This window comes from Hermetia illucens, chromosome 1 (genome assembly GCF_905115235.1).
Source record: "Hermetia illucens chromosome 1, iHerIll2.2.curated.20191125, whole genome shotgun sequence".
NCBI lineage: Eukaryota > Metazoa > Arthropoda > Insecta > Diptera > Stratiomyidae > Hermetia > Hermetia illucens.
The window spans coordinates 18,477,692-18,498,898 of record NC_051849.1 but is presented as its reverse complement, the minus strand read 5'-3'; the positions used below and the strand labels follow the sequence as shown (position 1 = coordinate 18,498,898).

Below are 21,207 nucleotides of genomic sequence, written 5' to 3'. Positions count from 1 at the left end.
CCTAACGCCAAAACCGCTCAAGGGCAAAACCGCGTCCGAGTCCAACAAATGACAATTTAAACTAAAATGAAAAATAAGACTGTTGCTTACGATTCGGTGTCATCCCTGGTAGGTCTCTATTCAAATTGTCGTCTTATTGCTGGTCTAGTCAAGAGCACTACCGGTATCTTTCGTATTCGGGAATATTTAGGGGCCACTGACATTAGTTTCTGGATTGGTTCAGTTTTTATATGTTAGAATATTATTATACGAGAAATTGTCACTTAACAACATGTTTGTGATTTATAAACATTATAGCAGTCTATCGTTGCATAGATATTCCAATGCCTCAAGTGTGAACTGTACTTTTCCCGAGGAGCGCCTGTTCCCAACAGTGTTTTACAATGAAAGTTACGGGAAAAAACAATAGAATCACAACGAAGACGATCTCAGCTTCCCGATGATACATCATCATCATCAACGGCGCAACAAAGAGTATTCAGTTTAGGCCGTCCTTAATAAGGAACTCCAGACAACCAGACAACCATGGAGATTTTTGAACGCAATCAGGGGGTTTGTCAAGAACTACGGAGCTACCGATGAAATACACGCTGCGTAGTTACTCATGGGGAGACATCGTAGGTAGTATCGTTCCAGATCCAGAAATGCAATGTAAAGACGCATTTCTGGGTCTGGATATGGCGTCTAACCTTATGCCACATGAACTCATCTGATATGCTCTGCGACAACACCTAGTACCAGAAAAAAGCACTGGATTAAATTGTTCTATCACGATCCCAAAATAAAGTGCGAAGCGTGGCGGGCATATCAAAATCGCTTCATGTCTCTGTCAATTTTCATCAAGGAAGCGCTCTCTCACCTGTTTGGACTAGTGGCGTTACATCATCACTTCCGAAATGAGGATATCCGCGATCGGTATGGGGTTGCACTGATCGTAGAAAAATTGCGAGAAAGACGTCTTCGATTATATGGTCATGAAATTCACACTAACGAGAATTCACTTGCCAAGATTGGTCTAAACATCGAGGTCGATGGGAAAGATCAAAAGCCAAAACAATGGTGGTTTGATATGTTGGTTGGTGATTTGAAAGCCACGCGACTTCTTTCAGATCGGGTGTTTGACAGAGTAAAATAGCGTAATCGATCGGGAAGACTCGTCCCCGCTTCTGAACGGGGCAAAGGCCGAAGAAAAAGAAGAAGAAGTTTCTTTTTGTTAATCGCGTTCTGGGCCAAGCCAATAACCAATTTGATGGCATCAATGGTTGATCTGGCTTCGCAGAACCCCTACTACCTATCTAAAAGATCTCCTTGGCTCTCAACAATCGGAAGCAATCTATTGTATATCAACCGCTCTAACATTTCTCTCATAAGGTCTGTAGAAGGATGGCTCACCTGGAGGTGTACCAACCTTAGGCAACAATACCAGCTTCCATGATGCAATAAATATCAAACTTCAAACCACTTAGCAAACATTTCACGACGAGTTTAAGGACATTATTCGGTATTAATTCCAAGCCCGGGGATTTATTGTCACATTTAGAGGTCGCTGAAAATTGTTATTACTCCTGTCTTGCTGGGGAAATAATCACTGGATGATTTCCAACAAGAGAGTACGGCACGTGATCTGTGGAGATGATCAACTTCTGGTTCGCGCCATCACGAATTTCGGTCATACCTACAAGCTTTTTGGTCATTCATCTTAGTCGGTGACAGCCTGGTCGAAGGCAGGCCAGTTCACTGTTCCACCAGTAGCTTTTGCAGAATAGTCTGATGTTTTCTTTGGTTTCGGGCATGCTGCGCTCTAGCCATAGCTCAAAGAAGATTGTGTGGGAAACGTTGTGGATTTAACTCGCGTTGACACGCTAAAAAACACAATCTGCCACTGCATAGGCTAACTGCGCAAAGTCTTCTAATAGACTGCGCCCACTTACATTTTGATCTTTCGTATACCACTCGGCGGTCCATGCGTTGAAGTAAAATACTATCACACAAAAATGTAAAGCGCAGTGTCGCTTTTTAGATCAGTATTAAAGTTGATGTGGCCAACAGTTCTAGAATCATCTTCCCTCCGCCCAATAGCTTCAAATCTATTGAGGTTAACCTTATTTCTTTTGAAACCCAATCCTCCCTGGTCTTCGTAGCTGCTGTCTACTGTCCCGATCAATCCTTTGACACCCATGACATCCGTTCGATCCTATCCTACTGTGCCGCTCAACCGAGAGCAAACAAGTCCTGGTTCATAATTATAGGAGGAGACCTCAACGCCAGGCACCCATCATAGTTCGATGTACGGTCGAACCAGAACGGGGAAACTCTCCACCGTTTCCTAACCACCTCTAATCCCAATATTAACCTCTCCCACTTCAGCCCTGCCCTCCCTTCATTTAATAAAGGGTACTACCATTCCTACCTTGACCACTTCCTAACCAGCAGCAACCTCACCATCAAACCCAATCCCAATACTTATCCCTTCCTAGAAACAGCCCCCGGTATCAGTGACCATGACGCCGTGGTCTTAGAGGTTTCACTCCCCGACAGAGCCACCAGGCCTTCACCCGCTTTAGTCCCTGACTTCCAGAAGGCGAACTGGAAACTCATCAACCGCACCCTTAAATCCAGACTTGAACCTCTCCTCCTCCCTACCAACGAAACAGTTTCCAACGACACTATAGATTGGACAGTTCGTCAGTACACTGAAGTAATTCAGCAAGTATGTGACGAGCTGATACCATCTCGGTCCCTCAACTACCGCAACCTTATTTCTCTCCCGGACGATATCCTCGAGGATATCAGATACAAGCGTACCCTAAGGCGGAGGCTATTTAGGAATAGATACTCTCCGCAATCCTCTCCACTCCGCAACGAAATCCTTTCCCTTGACAGGTCAATCCGCAATAGAATTTTAACCCTCTACACCAACCACCTCCACAAGCGCCTCTCCAACATTGAGCTGAACCCTGATACCTTCAGGGAACTCAGAAAAACTTGTCCTCGTCTAGGCAAGTCCTCCCAACAAACAACCATCCTGCCACAGAACATCTCAACTCCCGAAAAGGTGAACATCCTAGCCGACCACTTCCTTCAAGCGCACCACTGCACCCTCCACATTCGCGATCAACACTTCGAAAGTGTTATGAGCGAAACCATAGAAAAACTCCAATCCACACCCACTTTCCACCAACCCAGTCCCAACCTAAACCGCTTCGCCCAACCCCTCATCCACCCCGATGAACATGATAATGTTTCTCCCATCGACTTTGTCAGCCCAAGTTCAGTGAAAGTTGCAATTGCAGCCTCCAAAAACAAAAAATCAGTGGGTCTCGACAAAATCCCGTCCATAGTTCTGAAAGAGTGCGCCCCCAACATTTCCACCACACTCTTCTCGATCATTAACCACTGCATCCTCAATGCACACTTCCCCACCGAATGGAAAAATGCTCGCATAGTTCCCGTCCCAAAAAAGAACCTTAATCCACTTAATCCTGATAGCTACAGGCCTATCTCCATCCTTTCTTCATCCACCAAAATCTTCGAGCGGATTATCAAATCCCTCATAGACGAGCATTGCACTTCCAACAACACCACATCTAAACTACCCTGATAGACATTCTTTATCATTTTAATTATAACTTCTGGATACATCAAAATGAAGCACAATCGATATAATAATAGTTAGATTGCGTTCAAAGTTCCCAGAATTACTGCCTATGATGCTACCAAATTCCGTACTTCTGTGCCACTCACTGCATATAAAGGAATACACAGACCACAAGTTCCCACCAAATTTCGTCACAATCGGTTCAGCCGTTTCGGAGTAAATCGAGTGTAACAGCCAGATAAACAGACATTCAATTATTTGTTAATAAATCGGTCCGTTATGTCTTAGGTTTTTAAAGTGTGACACTACTACCTAGTAAACAACCAGTTCATTGAAACAAAACGATTGTTTTTAATAGCTTTGCACTGATGAAAGGGGTAAGTTACTCCCGAAATATATATCTACAATAAAAAATAAAAATTGAAGTTTGAAGGAACCTACTGGTCTACCAATTTTATCTCTTTGTCCTAATATGTATAACCGTTAGACACAAAACTGAGTAACTCTATCTACTCACTACATAACCCATATCGGCATAGGCAACTTGAATTTTGTTTGAGAATGGAGGGATTCCTAAGTCCACTTGATGACGCACCAGACCAGTTGAAAAGCACCATACTTCCACAGTTGTGGTCCATGGGACCCTCATTCTTAGGCAAGCAGCCAAGTTACAAAAAGTAAAATATATGACTTGCGGTTTCGTCCAATAAGTATGAGGGTTCCGTGCATCAGAATCGCGGAAGCCAACTGGTACGGTCCGCCATCAAGTGGACTGCGGAATCCCTCGATTCTCAAACCAAATCCTAGTTTAGCCTCGGCCGGCTTAGGACTGAATTTTTAACGCAGTTGCTGTTCTCGTTATAATTCATACACATGTTATGTTTTTGAATTAATATAAGGGAGCAAATGCCACCTTGTAACCACTTCGGTCATGCCGCTTCCAGGGCAGAACTGAGTCAACGTCTCCGATGAGGTTGCCCAGAACGAAACCGCAAGTCATAGAGGCAACGTTCTCTCAACATTGCATAATATTCTTCTTTAAACAATATCAGACTATTTATCGGAAGCAATTTTGCAAACAAACCAAAATATCCGTTTTCCTGCAATAACAAGGGAGATTTTTTTATAGGCGTACAAAGAAAACATTCACACACAATAACAAGCCATAAAAAGATCCACAAACAAAATAAAATGGGAAATTTTTCATCGTCTTTTTATTCAAGGTCCCAATAAATAATCAATAACAGATTTATTGCTCCGCTTTATTTTAGATATGTTTATGTATTGTATCTCACCAATACTGTACACTTCCATTTAAAAATTAGCTCAAGTAAATTAGATAATTTTCCTTAGGAGCATAAAAAGCGTTGAAAAATATTTGAATTTACCTTACTCATAAACGCCTTCAGGTTAACGCAAATAATTTGAATCACAGCCAATTAAACGAGGGATCTGAAGCCACAGTCGTTGTATGCACTTTGCTCCGAGTGCACAAGATGCAGTGTATGAATGACTCACATGTGTAAATAACAATCACAGAATAAGGCTGTAAGCAATTCAAGATATTTATTTCATCTATTTGAATATACAAGTATAATATCTTCCTCAATTAGCAAGTGTGAATAATGAAGAAGTTGGCAAACAACCACAAGATAGACTATTTAAAATTTATTATGTATTATAATTCACATTAAAAGTTTGCTACAGATGGGATCAGAGTTCGATGTATAATACAACCGTGGGCATAATTATTGGGTAACCTTAATCGTTACTTTTTCGGGCAATAAGTTGAAATAGGAATATCTTGGCTTGCAAGATAGGGTGCCTCAATCTCCTCAGTTCCCATAGCCCTGTTTCTGTTCGATAGTTTCAAAGGCAACCTACAGTTTTTGTCAACTGAGTCCTCCTGTCTCTTGGATGATGATCCCCTTGGTTATTTTCTTTGAAATCCACCCTTAAATGCGCATTCGGGGACATCTCCACTAAGGTTTGCTCGTAGATAGATGATGTATTCGACATTTTCTAGGTTATAACCTCCCAGAGTCCAGTTTTATCTGAATAGTGCATTGTTTCTGGATTTAGTTAAGATTTTTCTTTTAGACTCATTTATTTTTAATCCAAGTTATCCAAGATATTGAACCTCGGCGTAAAACCAGAATATCTGTAGTCTCTGGGTCTAGACCACATACCGGTTGTTGCACCGATGATGATGCTGCATATTGCTTTAGTTGGTGTCTCATTATTTTACTCATTTACGGAAGATACATATCACATTCTATTTATCGCAGTTTAGCCTATATTCTCTTTTTGTACATTGGCAATGCGCTCTTCTACCATTCACCTGCTATCCTTCATCTGTTCATCAGTTGGTGCACCATTCGTTTAGAGCTCAGCACATACCCGATCTGTTCCAAATGCTCAACACCCTAGATGGTGCAGGGCAGCTTGAAAGTCGCCTATCATCAGTAGCTTTGTGATTGTCAGCTCATCCACTGGTACCTCTAAAGTGGTCCTTCCAATGGTTGTGTTGAACAGATTCGGATTAAGCTGTAGAAATATTCTGTCCATCTGATTTTAATGTCCCAGCAGCTGCCGATGATGTTCCCATCCCCACGGATGGATTGCCATATGATATTTTGAAGATCTATAATATCCTGTTCCCTATATAATAGGGAAAGCGTTCGCCTTAGCCTTCACAGATATACAGTTCCCCAATTCCCGAAAGCCAATGTATCATGAAACCATTGCGCTACCATCCATGCGTCTAAATTGTATTGCCCCCCCCCTTTGTTATCTCACTTATGGTGGTGCTTCAAATATCTACCATAAACACTAATGCAAAAAAAGAATTAAATGGCAGAAAACCATTACTGAATAAGTGAACAACTGGCTCCCGAAAAACGTGAATTGGGAAAACACGAAAATTTTTTAGCCAAAAGAGAAATTGAAAAATTCCGTGGCTTACGAGGTTAGACAATTAAGTAATGAGACTGATTTTATTGCTGCGGTTGTGGTAAACCTGCAACCTTCAAATTCCCTTCCCTTTCCCCCGCATCCTTCCCCTCTCCACTGATATATTCACCATGGTTCTAGCTTGTTCAATTCGCCTGCTGTGACGTGTAGAGTAGACGTGTGTTGGTGGTGTTGGTCACGAAAATGGAGAAACGAAATCTAGAGCAACGCTTCACGATAAAATGTTGAGCCAGATTAGGCGAAACCGCTTCGGAAACGTATGTTAAAATTGTAAAAGTGTGATAATGATAGTGCTCTTAGTCGTGCCTAGGTGTTTCGATGGCATAACGAGTTTAAGGTGGGCCGTGGAACGTGGAAGACGAGGCGCGGAGTGGAAGACCAGTGGAGGTGCGGATTGACGCCAATGCGTGAAGATCGGCGTTCAGCAGTTCGAATGGTGGCCTCGGAACTGGGCATGAGCCTTGAAACAGTCAGACAAACTTTAACAGGCGATTTCGGGATGAAAAATTTTTGCGCGAAGATGGTTCCAAAGAACTTTTCTGAGAAGGAAAAGCAGCATCGAATGACCGTTGCAGAAGACTGTTTGGAACGAGTGGAAAACGATCCCACGCTACTTGATCGATTTATTACAGGCGATGAGAGCTGGTTTTTTCAATACGACCCGGAAACCAAACGCCAAAGCTCACAATGGTTGTTTCCGCACGACCGAAAAAAGCTCGCATGAGCAAGTCGAAGGTGACACAAAATCCAGTGTTTAGTGGGGGATACTTCTCACGGTCCGTGAGTAGCCGCGGAACATGTAGCTCATCAGTAATTCAACAGTACATCTGGTTATTTGAATGCGTTGAAATACCTTCATGGTATTGGAAAGCAACCGGATCGGATGGCGATTTAAGCATTCTGCGAGACTACCGTTCTTTTTCCATATTGCAACTGTGGTACTTTCTTGCCAGTCAAATATTGTCCTATCCGAGCAACTTTTCGCTTTTCATAGCTCAGATGCAATGTCTTCAGGCCCTGTTGCTTTTCCCGATTTCATTCGGTTTATTGCTCCCTCAACTTCAGCGGCGCTGACAGGTGAATTTGGTCCAAATATCGGCAATGCTTGTATAAGCGCCGTGATTGTCATCAACGCAACGCGGTCCCGAGTTTCCAATTTTTCATAAGAGCTTTGGTAATGAACTGCTCTGGTAATAGCGATGTTCTTCTTTGCCTGTCGGTTGGCATTTTTGTAAATTTGCCAATTGGCCAGCATTTTATCTTCAAAAAACTTGTGGTAGACGTATTTCTTTTCACGAACCTTCATGTGAGCATGGTCATTCCAAACTCAAGTATCTCGGCTTCTTACCAAGCTTGGTGACCCCGAGGGTTGCATAGTCCGCTTTGTGGATCGTGTGCCATTGACTTGATAGCAAGCCAGTACGTTCCTCACGTCATTTTGCCGGTGGCTTAATTCACAAAGCTGCAATCAAAGACCGATGTTGAGGTGCGATGCTATCAGTGGGAATGATTCTTCTGTTAGTGACGGTGATAAAACGACGGCTTCTTATAAGTTAGTATTTCCTACTCCTTGGTGGAGTACAGGGCATCCACACAGTCAGATTGTGCTTCAGTTTAACTGTCGTCACACTTAATGCTGTGCACGTGGCAAGCTCACAGCAGTGAGAAAACACAAGTCGAATACAGACACTCATGACAACTGTGAGTCGAACCCAGATCAGCAAGATTGAGAAGCTTACGCTCTACTCCCTCCTCCCTCAATCATCGCGCCATCTTCTTATGAGGATGTCGATTTACGTTTTACTGGTCCCTTTAAAATATTTAGCAAAGTAAAAAATCGTTTAGAAAAGGAAGTACAAGGTCTTGAGTGCTCGCAAAACCAATACGCTCGCCTCATTTTATTCTCCAAACCCTTTTGACCCTCTTTTGACCCACATGACCATTAAGATCGCCCGCAATGAATAAGGTGTTTCTGTTAAACAGTTTCCAGAAGGCAACAAACGCGGCGAAGACCAGCAGATATACTAGTGAGGTTCATCAGGCAGTTATGAAATGGCTTGACTTCCTTAATGGCGTCACGGAATCTTCCAGATACGACAATGCTAACAACATATTGAGTGTTTGGGTCACAAGCATAATGAAGTTTATAGCCATTTTTGTCGTGTTTGCGCTCCATGTTTGGCAAAGCACCATCGAGTTTCTTGTAGTGCCCAAATATCAATGTGCCTCTTGACTAGGGCTCTTTCGAATTCCTTTGTCTTTCCAGGTAGCAATATTTGGCATACAGACACGAGTTTATTTGACTCTGACCAATTTACTTACGTCCTCAGGCCATCCGCGCGTCAAGAACCATTGCTGAATTTAGCATAGTGGAGTAACTCCGTCTATACTTTTTTGGGGTGCTCAGAGGTGGCGGTGAGGAAGACGGGGCGGGAAACCTGTCGGCTGAACCAAAACCAGGTGGCCGAGGAGAACCTCCATAGTGGTGGCATCGGGAGACGCTGTACTCACTTTGGCTTGCCGGCCATGATGCAGTAGACGAATGCTCCAAAGGCCTAATTAGGGCGATCAGACGCGAGTCTGCACGAGGACTCATCTGAAGTGGTAATTTGGTGACGAAACCTTGCCAGGGGTATACTGGTACCATGGGAACCGGGATAGCCCCTAGACGCTCATAATTCGGGTGAACTCCCATTGTATGTGAGTACAGCTCGGTTGTTTGCGATTGGCCCCCTAGTAGGAGTTTCATGGGAGCCGTGGTTATATTCAAGCGAGAAGAGACCTTCGGGCCTCGGCGTGGTGTTGCGTTTCAACACGGGTGCCGTACTCTTTAGTTCGGTAGAGATTTAGGTAGGTCTTGCATCCACTAGTATGAATGCCAAGCCATGCACTTGGTATAGACTGGTACCGTTGTTGCTTGTCTCAGTGGGGCTCTGATTGTGGTCACAAAATCAATCCGTGTCTTAAGAAGACCGTGGGATTAAGTCGTCCAGGCAGGTGCTCACGTTAAACCCTCAAGGATTTATACTTTTTTGGCATAGTGGAATAACTCAAACTATACTTTTTTTATCTTCCTCCCTGATCACAACATTTTATTTTTGTTTTACTGATAGTATGGAGTACGTTGCCACAAACCCTTTTCTTTTTTTTGGGCTTGGGACCGGGACGCTATGTGAATAACATGGCGGAGTTTGAATACAGGGCATGTAGTGCCTGAAAAAAATCTTCGCAACAATCTTGGAAATCCGCTACTACTGTGGCGTAATTCGACTTAACTTTGATTGGGTTTGGAATATAATTTTCCCTATATACAACCCCAGTAAAAGAATTCGATTGGGTTAGAATCCGGGGAAGGACGAAATCTTACCAAGGCGCCTAATCCAAGTGACAGAATCGTGCTTATGAAAATATTCCCAGAAGGTCGAACGTATGCGCTTGTATGAGCCATCTTGTTAAAACCAAATTTCACTGTAGATGTTCCGTGGTACATAGCAGCCAAATGGCCCAACAATTTGACCACTTAATATTCCTGTTCACATGTTGACTTTCATTCAAATATGGTTCTTCCAAATGCCAACTATGTAAATTGTGTAAATTTAAATAGCCGTCTTTTCTTAAGGCTCGTTGGTCAGTCCATGAAGTTTTATTTGGAAATTGCCAATCATCACGATTCCTCGCCAACGTTCTGCTACAAAAATCATGAAGATATGCCTTGGCTTCAATTATCGTTCTTTTAGCGAAGTCACCTGACACACGGGATGATCCCCTTAGGACTATATCATCTTCATACTGACCATACAGACACTAGGAAATCACCCCTGCGTGTTAAATAAGTGCGCATTGATTTGGGCGATTTGAGTGACACTCCCCGTTTAGCTACCTTTCGTGATGCCAACTAGCTGCTGCACTTAACGCTATGCGGGAGTGACGTTGCAACAAAATTCACCGTAGATAAGGTACATGTTCGCAAAACGCAAATAAAATAAAACGGAAACAAACCAAAACTTTCTGATTACCGGAAAGGAATTTGCCCCAACATGTTTTTGCATAAAAAACGCTAAAATATTTTTTTGTGATAACGTGTCGATCACACGCATTGTACTATTTTGAAATCTCGACTAAAAGGACCGGCAAGTTGTTTAGCCTAGGGTGTTGTAGTGTTTTTTTTCTCAAGAGATGAATTCTTAAAGTTAAGAGACACAAGAGGAATCATAACACTAACAGATTCACAAGTGACACTCGACATTACTTGTACTACGAAGAACAGTAATGTTTTGTAATGTGATATCACATTGGCGCGGACATTAAAAAACAATACTTATTAAAAGAGTAATATCATCTTAACTTTAGGGATGAGGTGATGTTAAGTGATGTTGTGATATTTGTATTGCGCTCGGTTTGTGGTATTAAACACATCAGCTCCCATCTGTATTAAGCAGCAGCTGGAATTTAAATAATATCACATTACGCCAAATTAACTGCAATAAAGTCGCATATATCAACAAAATAACAAACAAAATGATTTTATTATTAGAGATTAGAAAAGTGCTTTTAGAAAATGAAGGTCTTCAAGTAGTTCTTAAAAACTGATAGTAGAAGGATTTGTTACTTATAATTTATCATCTAAAGGAATAAAATACAGATAATTATGGCGCATGGCCGTAAAAAAATTGAATAACAGTCGTTTTATTAGATCGGTTGCTTTCAATTTTTATACCTTGTTTCTTGGAAGCGAATTTGTTTATATGCAGAACATACGAGATCAAAGTTACAAATAATTTATCTCCAACTATTATACATGTTTACTCACACAAAAAATTGCGGCAAAAACAATTAGGTTCGACTTTATTTTTCGTGACTTAGTAATATTAAAAGACCATACTATAAAAAGCCAATTTTAGACATAAATATAAATAAGAAAATTGTTTACTTGTTATATTTGTATATTTTGCCCATAGCCAACAATAGATTTAGCCGTAGATTTATTGGCAATTTAATTACATTTACTTCACATAAAATGAGATATTTGTCGATTTTCTACAGAAATTCTCCAACGCAATAACTTGGAATGAAATAGTCGCTTGAAATTTAAGCTCTGAAACCAGACGCTCCAAAAACAATTGATAAAACCAGATATTTGCTTATTTGTTATTATTTGAGTTATTTATCATAAAAATCTAGAAATTGGAAGAAAATACAATTGGTACAATTTTATTATGATAAAAATTTGCAATCATAAAGATTAAAATAACAATAAAACATATAAAAGCTCCTGCACAGTATGTTACAATAGAAGCAGCTTATCAACTTTCGTCCTAATAAATTATTATCAATGTTTTTAATCGTATTTATATATTTTTCGCGAATTCAAAGATTTGCAAACAGATCTTGAAAAATGTCACTCTTTGTAACCTAATGACGAGCAATGCCAGATTTTCCAGTTTCTTATCATCGAACTCTTATCACGTGCATTCGAAAATCGAGACAAACAAATTATTTACATTTCGTATTTTTTTTCAAAATTGTTTAAATACTCTTCATGTGAGCACTGATAACAATTGACCCAATGAAACCTTCCAAAATAAACGATAATTTTCAATGATTATTGTGTAAATTGCAATGATTCATATACATACGTGTAAATAAGCAATAATAAATAACAAAGGCGGTGTAAAGCTTAAACTCTTCAATTGACTGCTCTTCAAGAGCAGATGAACAACTTTGCTAAGTATGATTTGGGTTTGCAATTAAATAGTTGCGGATTTTGTCGAGTGAGAAGAGACGAGAAAGAGGGAGAAATATAGAAAGAGATAAGAATTTCTTGATGACCCATTGAGAGAGGAGGGAGTTCAAACCAGCTAACGCTATGGCCGAAGTCATGATCCCAAGCAAACGCCCATAGAATAAGACGAAAGTATCCTTACTTCGAGGTGTCGGAAAATCAAAGAGTGGCAGCAGAGAAAAAGGATTCCGCCCACCGAAAGTAAGGCAATAGCGAAGTAATGATAATCCAATATTGCGGCAACAAGGATAACGCAAGTATGGAAATGCCCTCCATGGCAATAAGGGTGGAATACGAATCGCAGGTGATGCTGCAGATGCAGATGAATTTTCTGAGTGATCCGATTCCCCACCAAGAAATTAGTGTTCGAAAAAAGAACTCTGCCATACTTCCTAGTAAAAAATAGCCTAAATAGTAGAGTCAAGAAGATTATACCCAGGAGAAGCAACTTCAGCACAAAGGGGGTGAGGTGTGGGAAGCCATAAATAGCTGTTCAATGTCTGTTGTTGTGGAGGGAGCCCATGATCCGGATGGAACAGCGGTGGAAAGGGACACACAGCTGTCTCAGTATGTAACCGAATCATGCGACGCTACGATGCCACGACGACGTTTGCACCACAGCAAGAGGTCAAACTACTGGTGGAATACGGAAATCGCTGCCTTGAGATCCTCTTGTCTCCGAGCGAGGAGACTTTCCCACAGGACAAGGGGAAGGCCGGAGCACCAGGAGCGTGAGGAGGAATACAGGGATCTGCGAAGCAACCTTAAGAAGGCCATTCGGAGAAGCAAGCGGGAATGCTACCAGAAGCTCTGCATGGAGGCTAATACGAATCCGTGGGGTACAGCCTACCAAGTTGTAATGAAGAAGATCCGCGGGCGAAAATCACCTCAGGTGACATGCCCACGGCTCTTGTTGCAAATAATTACAACTGTTTTCCCGCAGTAGGAGCATGATGAAAGTGAACCCCAACTGGAAGGGCAGCAGGACGTCTTCGCGATCCCTGGTGTTACCGAAGAGGAACTTCGGAAAATTTGCGGACGAATTGGGAATAGCAAGGCTCCGGGATTGGACGGAATTCCGAACAAGGCTCTGAAGGTGGCCGTCAAGGCCAGACCAAGGTGGTTCGCAAGCACATTCAAATCGTGCATGGCTACCGAAGCCCCAAAAACCACCTGGCGTGACCTCTTCATATCGCTCTATTTGTCTCTTAGACACCATGGGGAAGATGTTGGAGAGCGTGATATACAGCAGGCTGCTCCGTTCATCGAGTTTGCGGGTGGTCTTTCAGAGCGGCAATATGGGTTTCGGCGAACCCGTTCTACGGTCGATGCGGTAGCATAGGAATTGGCTCGAAATGCAATGGCCATTGGTAAATGCTGCGCTCTGCTGACGCTGGACGCCAAAAATGCTTTCAACTCAGCCAGCTGGGGCTGGATTAAAGGCGCTTTGGCAAAACTGGGTGTTGGCAGTTACTTGGCTCGGCTAGTCGAGAGTTACCTTTCGGACAGACTTCTCTGGTACGAGACGGACGACGTATATTGTGACAGCAGGTGTGCCTCACGATTCTGTATTGGGACCACTGCTGTGGAACATAATGTACGACGGAGTGCTTGACCAACGCAAGCCGGAGGAGGCAACGCTGATTGATTTTGTGGACGACCTGGCGGTAGTTGCAACTGCAAAGCATCCCGAGGATGTGGAGCTGTACGAATGCTGTTACGAATGGCGAAGCTAGACTTGGCGGAAGAAAAGACGGAGGCGGTCCTCATTGCCAACCGCACAAGAACAGTACGATTAATATCCGGGTTGGTAATCGTGAGGTCGTCTCAAAATCAATTGGCAAATAGCTGCGGGTGATGATCGATGCCAAGCTGAGTTTCAAGGGACATTTGGATTATGCGCGGGAGAAGGCAGCAAATGCTAGCTCACCCCTTGCAATGATGAACTATACTCGCAGGCTACTAATCGCGAGAATGGTGAAGTCGATCCTGCTATACGCGGCCCCTGTCTGGGCGGGAGCGTTGCACCACGCTGTAAACCGGAGGAAGATAAGTTCGGCATACCGGCCAATCGCGCTAAGGGTGTGCAGCGCATTGAGGACTGCGTCGACGGAGGCAGTGTGTGTCATCGCGGGAATGATCCCTATAGATCTTCCAGCGAGCGAGGCACACTGGCTCTACGAAAAACGAAAGGCAAATCCAACCGAAGTGAATGCGGATTTCCGACAAGTCATAAGGAGAGAATTGTGTGCCAAATGGCAACAATGGTGGGATAACTCCGACAAGGGTCGGTGGACCCATGCATGGATCCCGTATATCGAGAAATGGGTCCACCGAAAACACAGAGAATTGAATTACAACCTGACACAGTTCCTTAAGGGGCAGGGTGGCTATAGGAAGTACTTGCATCTCTTCGAGTTGAACGAGCCTCGCAACTGTCCTGAATGCGGTGTTACACCCGAGGACCCGGAGCACGTTATGTTCCATTGTCCCAGATTTCTGCAGCAGAAAAGGAGGTTGAACAGCATCTTGGGGGCGGATGTCGAGCCCTCCAACCTGGTGGAAGAGATGCTGAAGTCGGAGGAAAGCTGAATGGGGGCAAATGAGGCAGTGGGGTCGTTTTAGTGGGTAAGAATCCCACACAATGCTGCAACCTGGCGCAGCAGCGTCTTTGTAAGATTTCCACCTCCATCCATAACAAAAAATATATATATATATAACTGTGAGATTGATATGTTATACATAAGGAGAACAACCCTTCATATCCTGAAATTTTAAATAAAATGATAGCATGTAGTCTCGTTTGCCAAGGAAATCTACTTGAAGAAGAAGAACAAATTGTTTGATAAACTACGATTAGAGTTCAATGAGAAAATGTGTTGTTGATTAATGGAAAATTACCTTCTACTTTATCAAAGCAGTAGCAATTACTTGGTTCCCATATTGCGTAAGGTTCGTTCCCCAAATAACGCATTTATCACGGAATAGTTCTTAACATCAAAGCATACAAACAAATAGCAAACACATTTAAGTTAAAAATGTATTCAAATATTGAAAAATATTTTAAACAATCGAAAATACTATAATTATGGGCAATATGTTTTCAAACTATAGATATCAATACAACGCCAATCATAATTAAAAGGGAAGCATTTTTTTGTTGAACAATATCTTTAAGTAGGCTTTAATCAGTAATTCAATTAATCAATGATTCGATTTAATGATTATATAAACATTCAGACATTAATCTATAAATTTTACAAATCTCTATCAAATAATCTAATAATAATAACTTGTCAATCAATTAAAAGCAAATAAATGTACGTCATTGACAACATTATTGCTTTCAACTAATTGATAATGAACATGACTATCAAGACTAGTTATAGCTGCCGAACCGATCTGTCGACTCCTCAAATAGGGTCAAAGTTAAACTATTGCCAACAGAAATTTGACCTAAAGATAGATCAAAATGATAGTGTAACCTGAAAAATAGTTGAAATCGGAGAATTTGTAGCTTTCTATGGTTGACCACCAGAAAAACTTTGGAACAGTATAAACTTGGGGTGACGTACTCATTAGTGACAATATTATACCTTGTCAAGCAACGTATAATTGAGAATATAACAACGATCGAACCATAGAAATCGGCAAGCTGGTTCCGCAAGTTAAGAAGGATCTGGCTTGATTGGTTCATCTACTGTCTTCTTTAGTGAAATTATATTAGATAAATATCTGCTAGGATTGTGGATTAGACACAGATGAAAAAAAATATTACATCTCCGTTGCTAGTTTCAATTTAGCTAATGGTTTAGAGTAATAATATTTGTTTTCACTATGAGTTCCTGCAACTAATATACCTTGGAAGATCAAATATTAATTTTATGGTATTTTTAGATTAAATACATATTGGAAAATAAGCAACTATTAATAATTTTTTCCTTTAATTTCAGGCAAGAAAGTGCATCATTAGTAACCGCGAATGGTACGAAAATAGTAACTGGTCCACATGCTGCAAATTCTCCACTAGTTGAATCACAGCCTAATAAAAAAGATCGTGGGAAACCTCTACGACAAATTATAGCAGCTTTTGTAGCTAATTTAGGTACAATTAATACTGGATTGATATTTGGATTTAGTGCTGTCGTCATTCCACAATTAGAAGCTGAAGATTCTGTGATACCAATTACTGAAAGTCAAGCATCATGGATAGGTGAGTGAATTTTTATATTTTCAAAAAATATATGTAGGTTCCTGTTTGTTACTGAACAGAGAAGGTAGCCAGAAGACCAATTGGAAAAGTTTACAAATTGATTATTGGTAGCAGAACCGTAATGTACTATCAAATATTTTCGACACATATTAATTTCTACTACTTACATGGATTGGGCTTGTGGTTACTTGCTTTTAAGCAAATTCGAAGTTACGACCTATGGCCTTGTTTCTCTGAATGACATTTCCCTGATGTATCCTAGGCTTAACCGCCTGACTGATACATAACATTCATGAACATGATGAGATGACACAACAGACCATATCAAGCAACTTGGTCTAAAGTTCACTCTGACGACCAACCCTCTTTAAAAGGGGATTACTATTGGTATCGATTGAATATTTCCAATGTGTCCACTGCTTTCCTAGTGCCCTGCCCTCAGTCCCCTAATTTTGTAACAACCAAAAAGACGGGATCTACTAGAGTAAATCACGAGAACAGAGCTATCCCAAAAATAGAAACGTTCATTGTCAAATGGCGTGGGGCCCTACATTCGTAAGTATCCATCAAAGATAATAACCTACCCCTATTCGAAACTTTGCTTTGACTTACCAGATAGAGATCAGTCTCTCAATTTGCTTCTTGGCTAGACTCAACGTACACCTGACTTCATCTTTTAGGTTTGAGTATCACACGTTTCTCCTTTGAAGCCAGTGTTCCTTTGCCTCATTCCCATCCCACCTTGAAAAATAGAGTTTCCTGCCTCATCCTGTGTAATATTCCACACAAGTCTTTGCCTACTTGCATTTGCCCTGGAGCTTAAGAATGACAGGTGGTTGCCTTCTACAAGTCTCTAAGAATACAGGCTTTAATGGCTGTGCGTTGTAAGAAATTCCCTGTTCGAGCTCCTTGGAGGTGACTTTATTTTTATGTCTTTTTATAGATGCTGATTCTGTCATTACCTCATATGAAATTTTTCCTTCCTCATATGAAATTTTTTCTTCGGTTTAGGTAGTAGCCATTTATTTAATTTATTTCCACCTTAGGTTAAAATCTTAGCTTGCTCAGTGCTACGCCATACTCAAAGTGTTTTTCAATACTTGGATTCAAGTAAAAGCCATGATAACAAACTTTATAAGGGTAATTTCATTACGATTGGAAAGAACAATCTAGGGCACTTACTTTTTAAAATCTATCTCTATGAAATGTTGTCCGCTTCTACTTTTTAACTGGTACATCCTGATGGTCTAATTTTGAACTATACATTCGACGATAACATTTAGTATCTCAGGAATAGTGCGAGTAAGCGTTAACTGAAACTGGCTTATCACTGAAGACCCGAGGTTACACATATCTCCAAAGAAAATGGTATAAGGAAGGCATTTCGTATGATCTAGGCGGTTAATTTACCGAACCAAAAAATTAAATCAGGGTCCCTTTGAGCGCTACGATCCCCCACGTGTCATTATACAAAATTCAAGGGCCTATACCAGTGTCTGGGTCCGCATCGGATCTTGAAAATAATCGCACAAACATAGGGATTCGCGTAAGCCTATCCAGTTAAACCAAAACGCGAGCTAAAACCTGCAAAATGAAAATAAGAAAAACAACGGCTCGACTGTGCTTGTGAAGCCGTAAATTTCCGGACTCGAGTGCCGTGATCCAGGAGGGGAGAGCCACGACGAATCACAGTCTCGATGCCTGTTTCTTCTGCCCCAGAAGGTTATTGAGGCGCCGCCCCTGAGGTTCCCTTCCTTCACATCCTCAGGCCAATGTTCTGGAGGATATCCCTAACTGTGAGAACTTTGCAGAAACCAAAGAGTAGGAGAGAGGAAAGGAAAGGAGAGCGAGATACTGAAATCATTCTTAAAGAAAGAATGAAAATAAAAAAAATACTAAAATGACTAAAAAATAACAAAAAATAAACCCAATAAGTTTGAAAAAAATAGGGATAAACTTAAAAAGAATAATAAAATTCAAGTATTTTTGCAGCAAAGAGCAGGCGAGTTCCTTGCATGCGGCTGTCTGTAAGGCAGACTGTGGACTGACTCTACTTAACATGAAGGACCGATCTTTCAATCCTCTGAGTGGGGTGAAGTCGGACCAAGAGCGGATCCATGGATGGAAGTCGAAGGCAATGCACGGTAAATACGTAAATTGTCTTTAGCAGCTATTTGTCGATTTACATTTGTCGTACAGATGGCTACGTGCAGGGGAGGTCTTTGCTGGGACGGAGGGATTCATGTGCGCCATTCAGTACGGCGTGGTCGCCACCCGAGCTTATAAAAAGCTCATCTTGAAAGAATGGGTGGAGAACGACCAGTGCACAATGGGTGGTTCGGCGTTAGAGACGTTGGACCATCTCATTTCTGGCTGTACTGTTATGGCACCGGTGCAATACATTACCAGGCATAATGCTGTATGTAAGGTGATCCATCAAAACCTGATCAAAGCCGGATCCCATCTGATCACGGGAACATGTCCGATTTACCGATATGAGCCGCAAGCAGTACTTCTGCTGGCAGTATGTGTTGGTATCGGCCAGTTCTAACTGAACGCCATATTTCACATAACAAACCTGACGTACTTTTAGTTGAGAAGACAGCTCGCTCCGCGTATATTATTGATGTTACTATCCCCCATAATAGCAACATCTAATGGAAATACGTGGAGAAGAAGGTGAACTATGAGCCATTAGCTCGAAAAATCAACTTGGCGTCTCGAGCGGGTGGTTGTAGTTCCCATAATATTGTCAGTTACAGTTATTGTAACCAAATCCCTCACGCTTTCCCATGATGTCCTGGGACTCTCACACAGTCTGGTTCAAACTATACAGAAGTACACCATTCTGCATATGTGCTCGATGTTGCGGGGAATTCTCGACAGATTCTCCCATTAACCTACCATCGGCCACTACCACCAACGCCCCTTTAGTTTTTATGCTTATGCTCAGCACTTATTGCCAGTATTAGGTAAAATCCGGCATCTGCCGAGATTGTGACAACTCGGAAAATAAAATAAAAAAAATAAAATTATTAAAAACAAAATAGAAAACTCATGATTGTTTAGTTAACATAAGAAACTTTCAATAATGTTGCTTTCTTGCGGTTTCAGGAAACCTGAAGACTTTTCCAATAGATGTAAGCTATTGCCTAACCAAGAACATACATACTGGAGAAGGAAATCGAGTTTCTTGGCGTAGCGGAATGTCAGTGGATATATAGGCTAGATGTTTTCTTTTGTATGCTTTCTCATTCCATACATCACATAAACGATACCAATAGCATCAAAAAGATGCGACGAATTTTTCACGCACAAGTGACTGGGGAATGCGCCGGCAGACGAACCTCCTGCATAACGTCTATATGTGTCCAGCAATGGCATCTTGCTTGCCACGCTCACGCTCGTTCCCAACTCGTATACGAGAGGAAAATCTTTGTCAGACCTCATTTATTATCTGAGCATTGGAAAATAAAGAAAAAAGTGAAAATCATGTAAAGAGTCTAGATTTTTTGAAAAATGTTTTTGGGACCAACATTTGAAAATAAAAAAAAAGGAAATTTGACACGCTAATTCTCCCGCGACGTTCCAAGCATTTCTCTCAAACCGAGATTTCACCACATAGTTGATTTAAGCATCATAAAGTCAATAGCAGTTTATTATTGACTTCCGGCAGCATTTCATACCTCTTTAGTCATATAAGTCATACGCCAAAAATCTGCTTCAATGTTAATTAAAATATAAGGCTTTTCTCGTATTTAGCAAAGCATTATCTTAAATCTCATCTGGGAATTACCAATCAATTGTCAATAGAATCCAATTTCCGTACAAATCATCGCATGTTTATTGTAACAATGCAGTATAGAGGGATTACTTTGAAAATCTATCTAGAAATCGTTATCTCTGATCTCAGACAATGCAGGTTTAAAAACTTATCAATTTATCTAGACGACGGCCTAATTCGCTTTTCAAAAATATTGCACTTGATCATCCATACTCTTTCTGTTTTCTTTTCCGAAGTTTTGAAGAGCTTTATTTCGTACTTCAAATTCAGCAGTGCGATGATAAACGTGCCACTTTTGTAAGATTCACACACATAAATTCAGCTCAACCTTCAAAGTTACTGGAAGCAACCCTAGGATTACCTGTTGGCCATTTTTACCAAAAAATTTCAAGACCTACCCTTAAATTTTGCCAAAGAGGAGAAAACCTTGACATCCTTCAACTCTGGTGGTGAAAGTAAGATTTGATTATGATTTGTATCTTTATTTCACCTCCAAACTTCCACTCAATTATATCACTTCTGGGATAAGTTTAAAGGGATGTTTCGAATTGTATACCAAAATCTTAATTTCGACCGACAATGAACCTTTATCTTAACATAATCTATCAGGGCATTTAACTCCGATAAGGTTAGCATATTGACCTTTCCTTTAAATCAAGGTAAGAGACTAACCTTTAATCGTATGAAACTCATTATCACTTCAATACACATACCTGATCTTATCACGAACATCAACCTTCATTGCTATATAATTTACGATATCTTGAGATGAAAAGTGAAGGAGGTTTCTGTATCAATCCGGAATTAAACTGCTGAAGGCAAAGAACATTGAAGAGCGAACTTACATACTAAAATAT

General features: G+C 41.1%; 1 protein-coding gene across 1 annotated transcript in view; it reads left to right on the top strand.

Moving 5' to 3' along the window:
- Positions 1-21,207, top strand: part of LOC119658753 (facilitated trehalose transporter Tret1-2 homolog) — an 82,494-nt gene that overhangs the window by 34,989 nt on the left and 26,298 nt on the right. Inside the window, exon 2 of the mRNA XM_038066446.1 lies at positions 16,307-16,566. Coding sequence (XP_037922374.1) covers positions 16,307-16,566 — 260 coding nt within the window. The remainder of the gene's footprint in view (positions 1-16,306; positions 16,567-21,207) is intronic.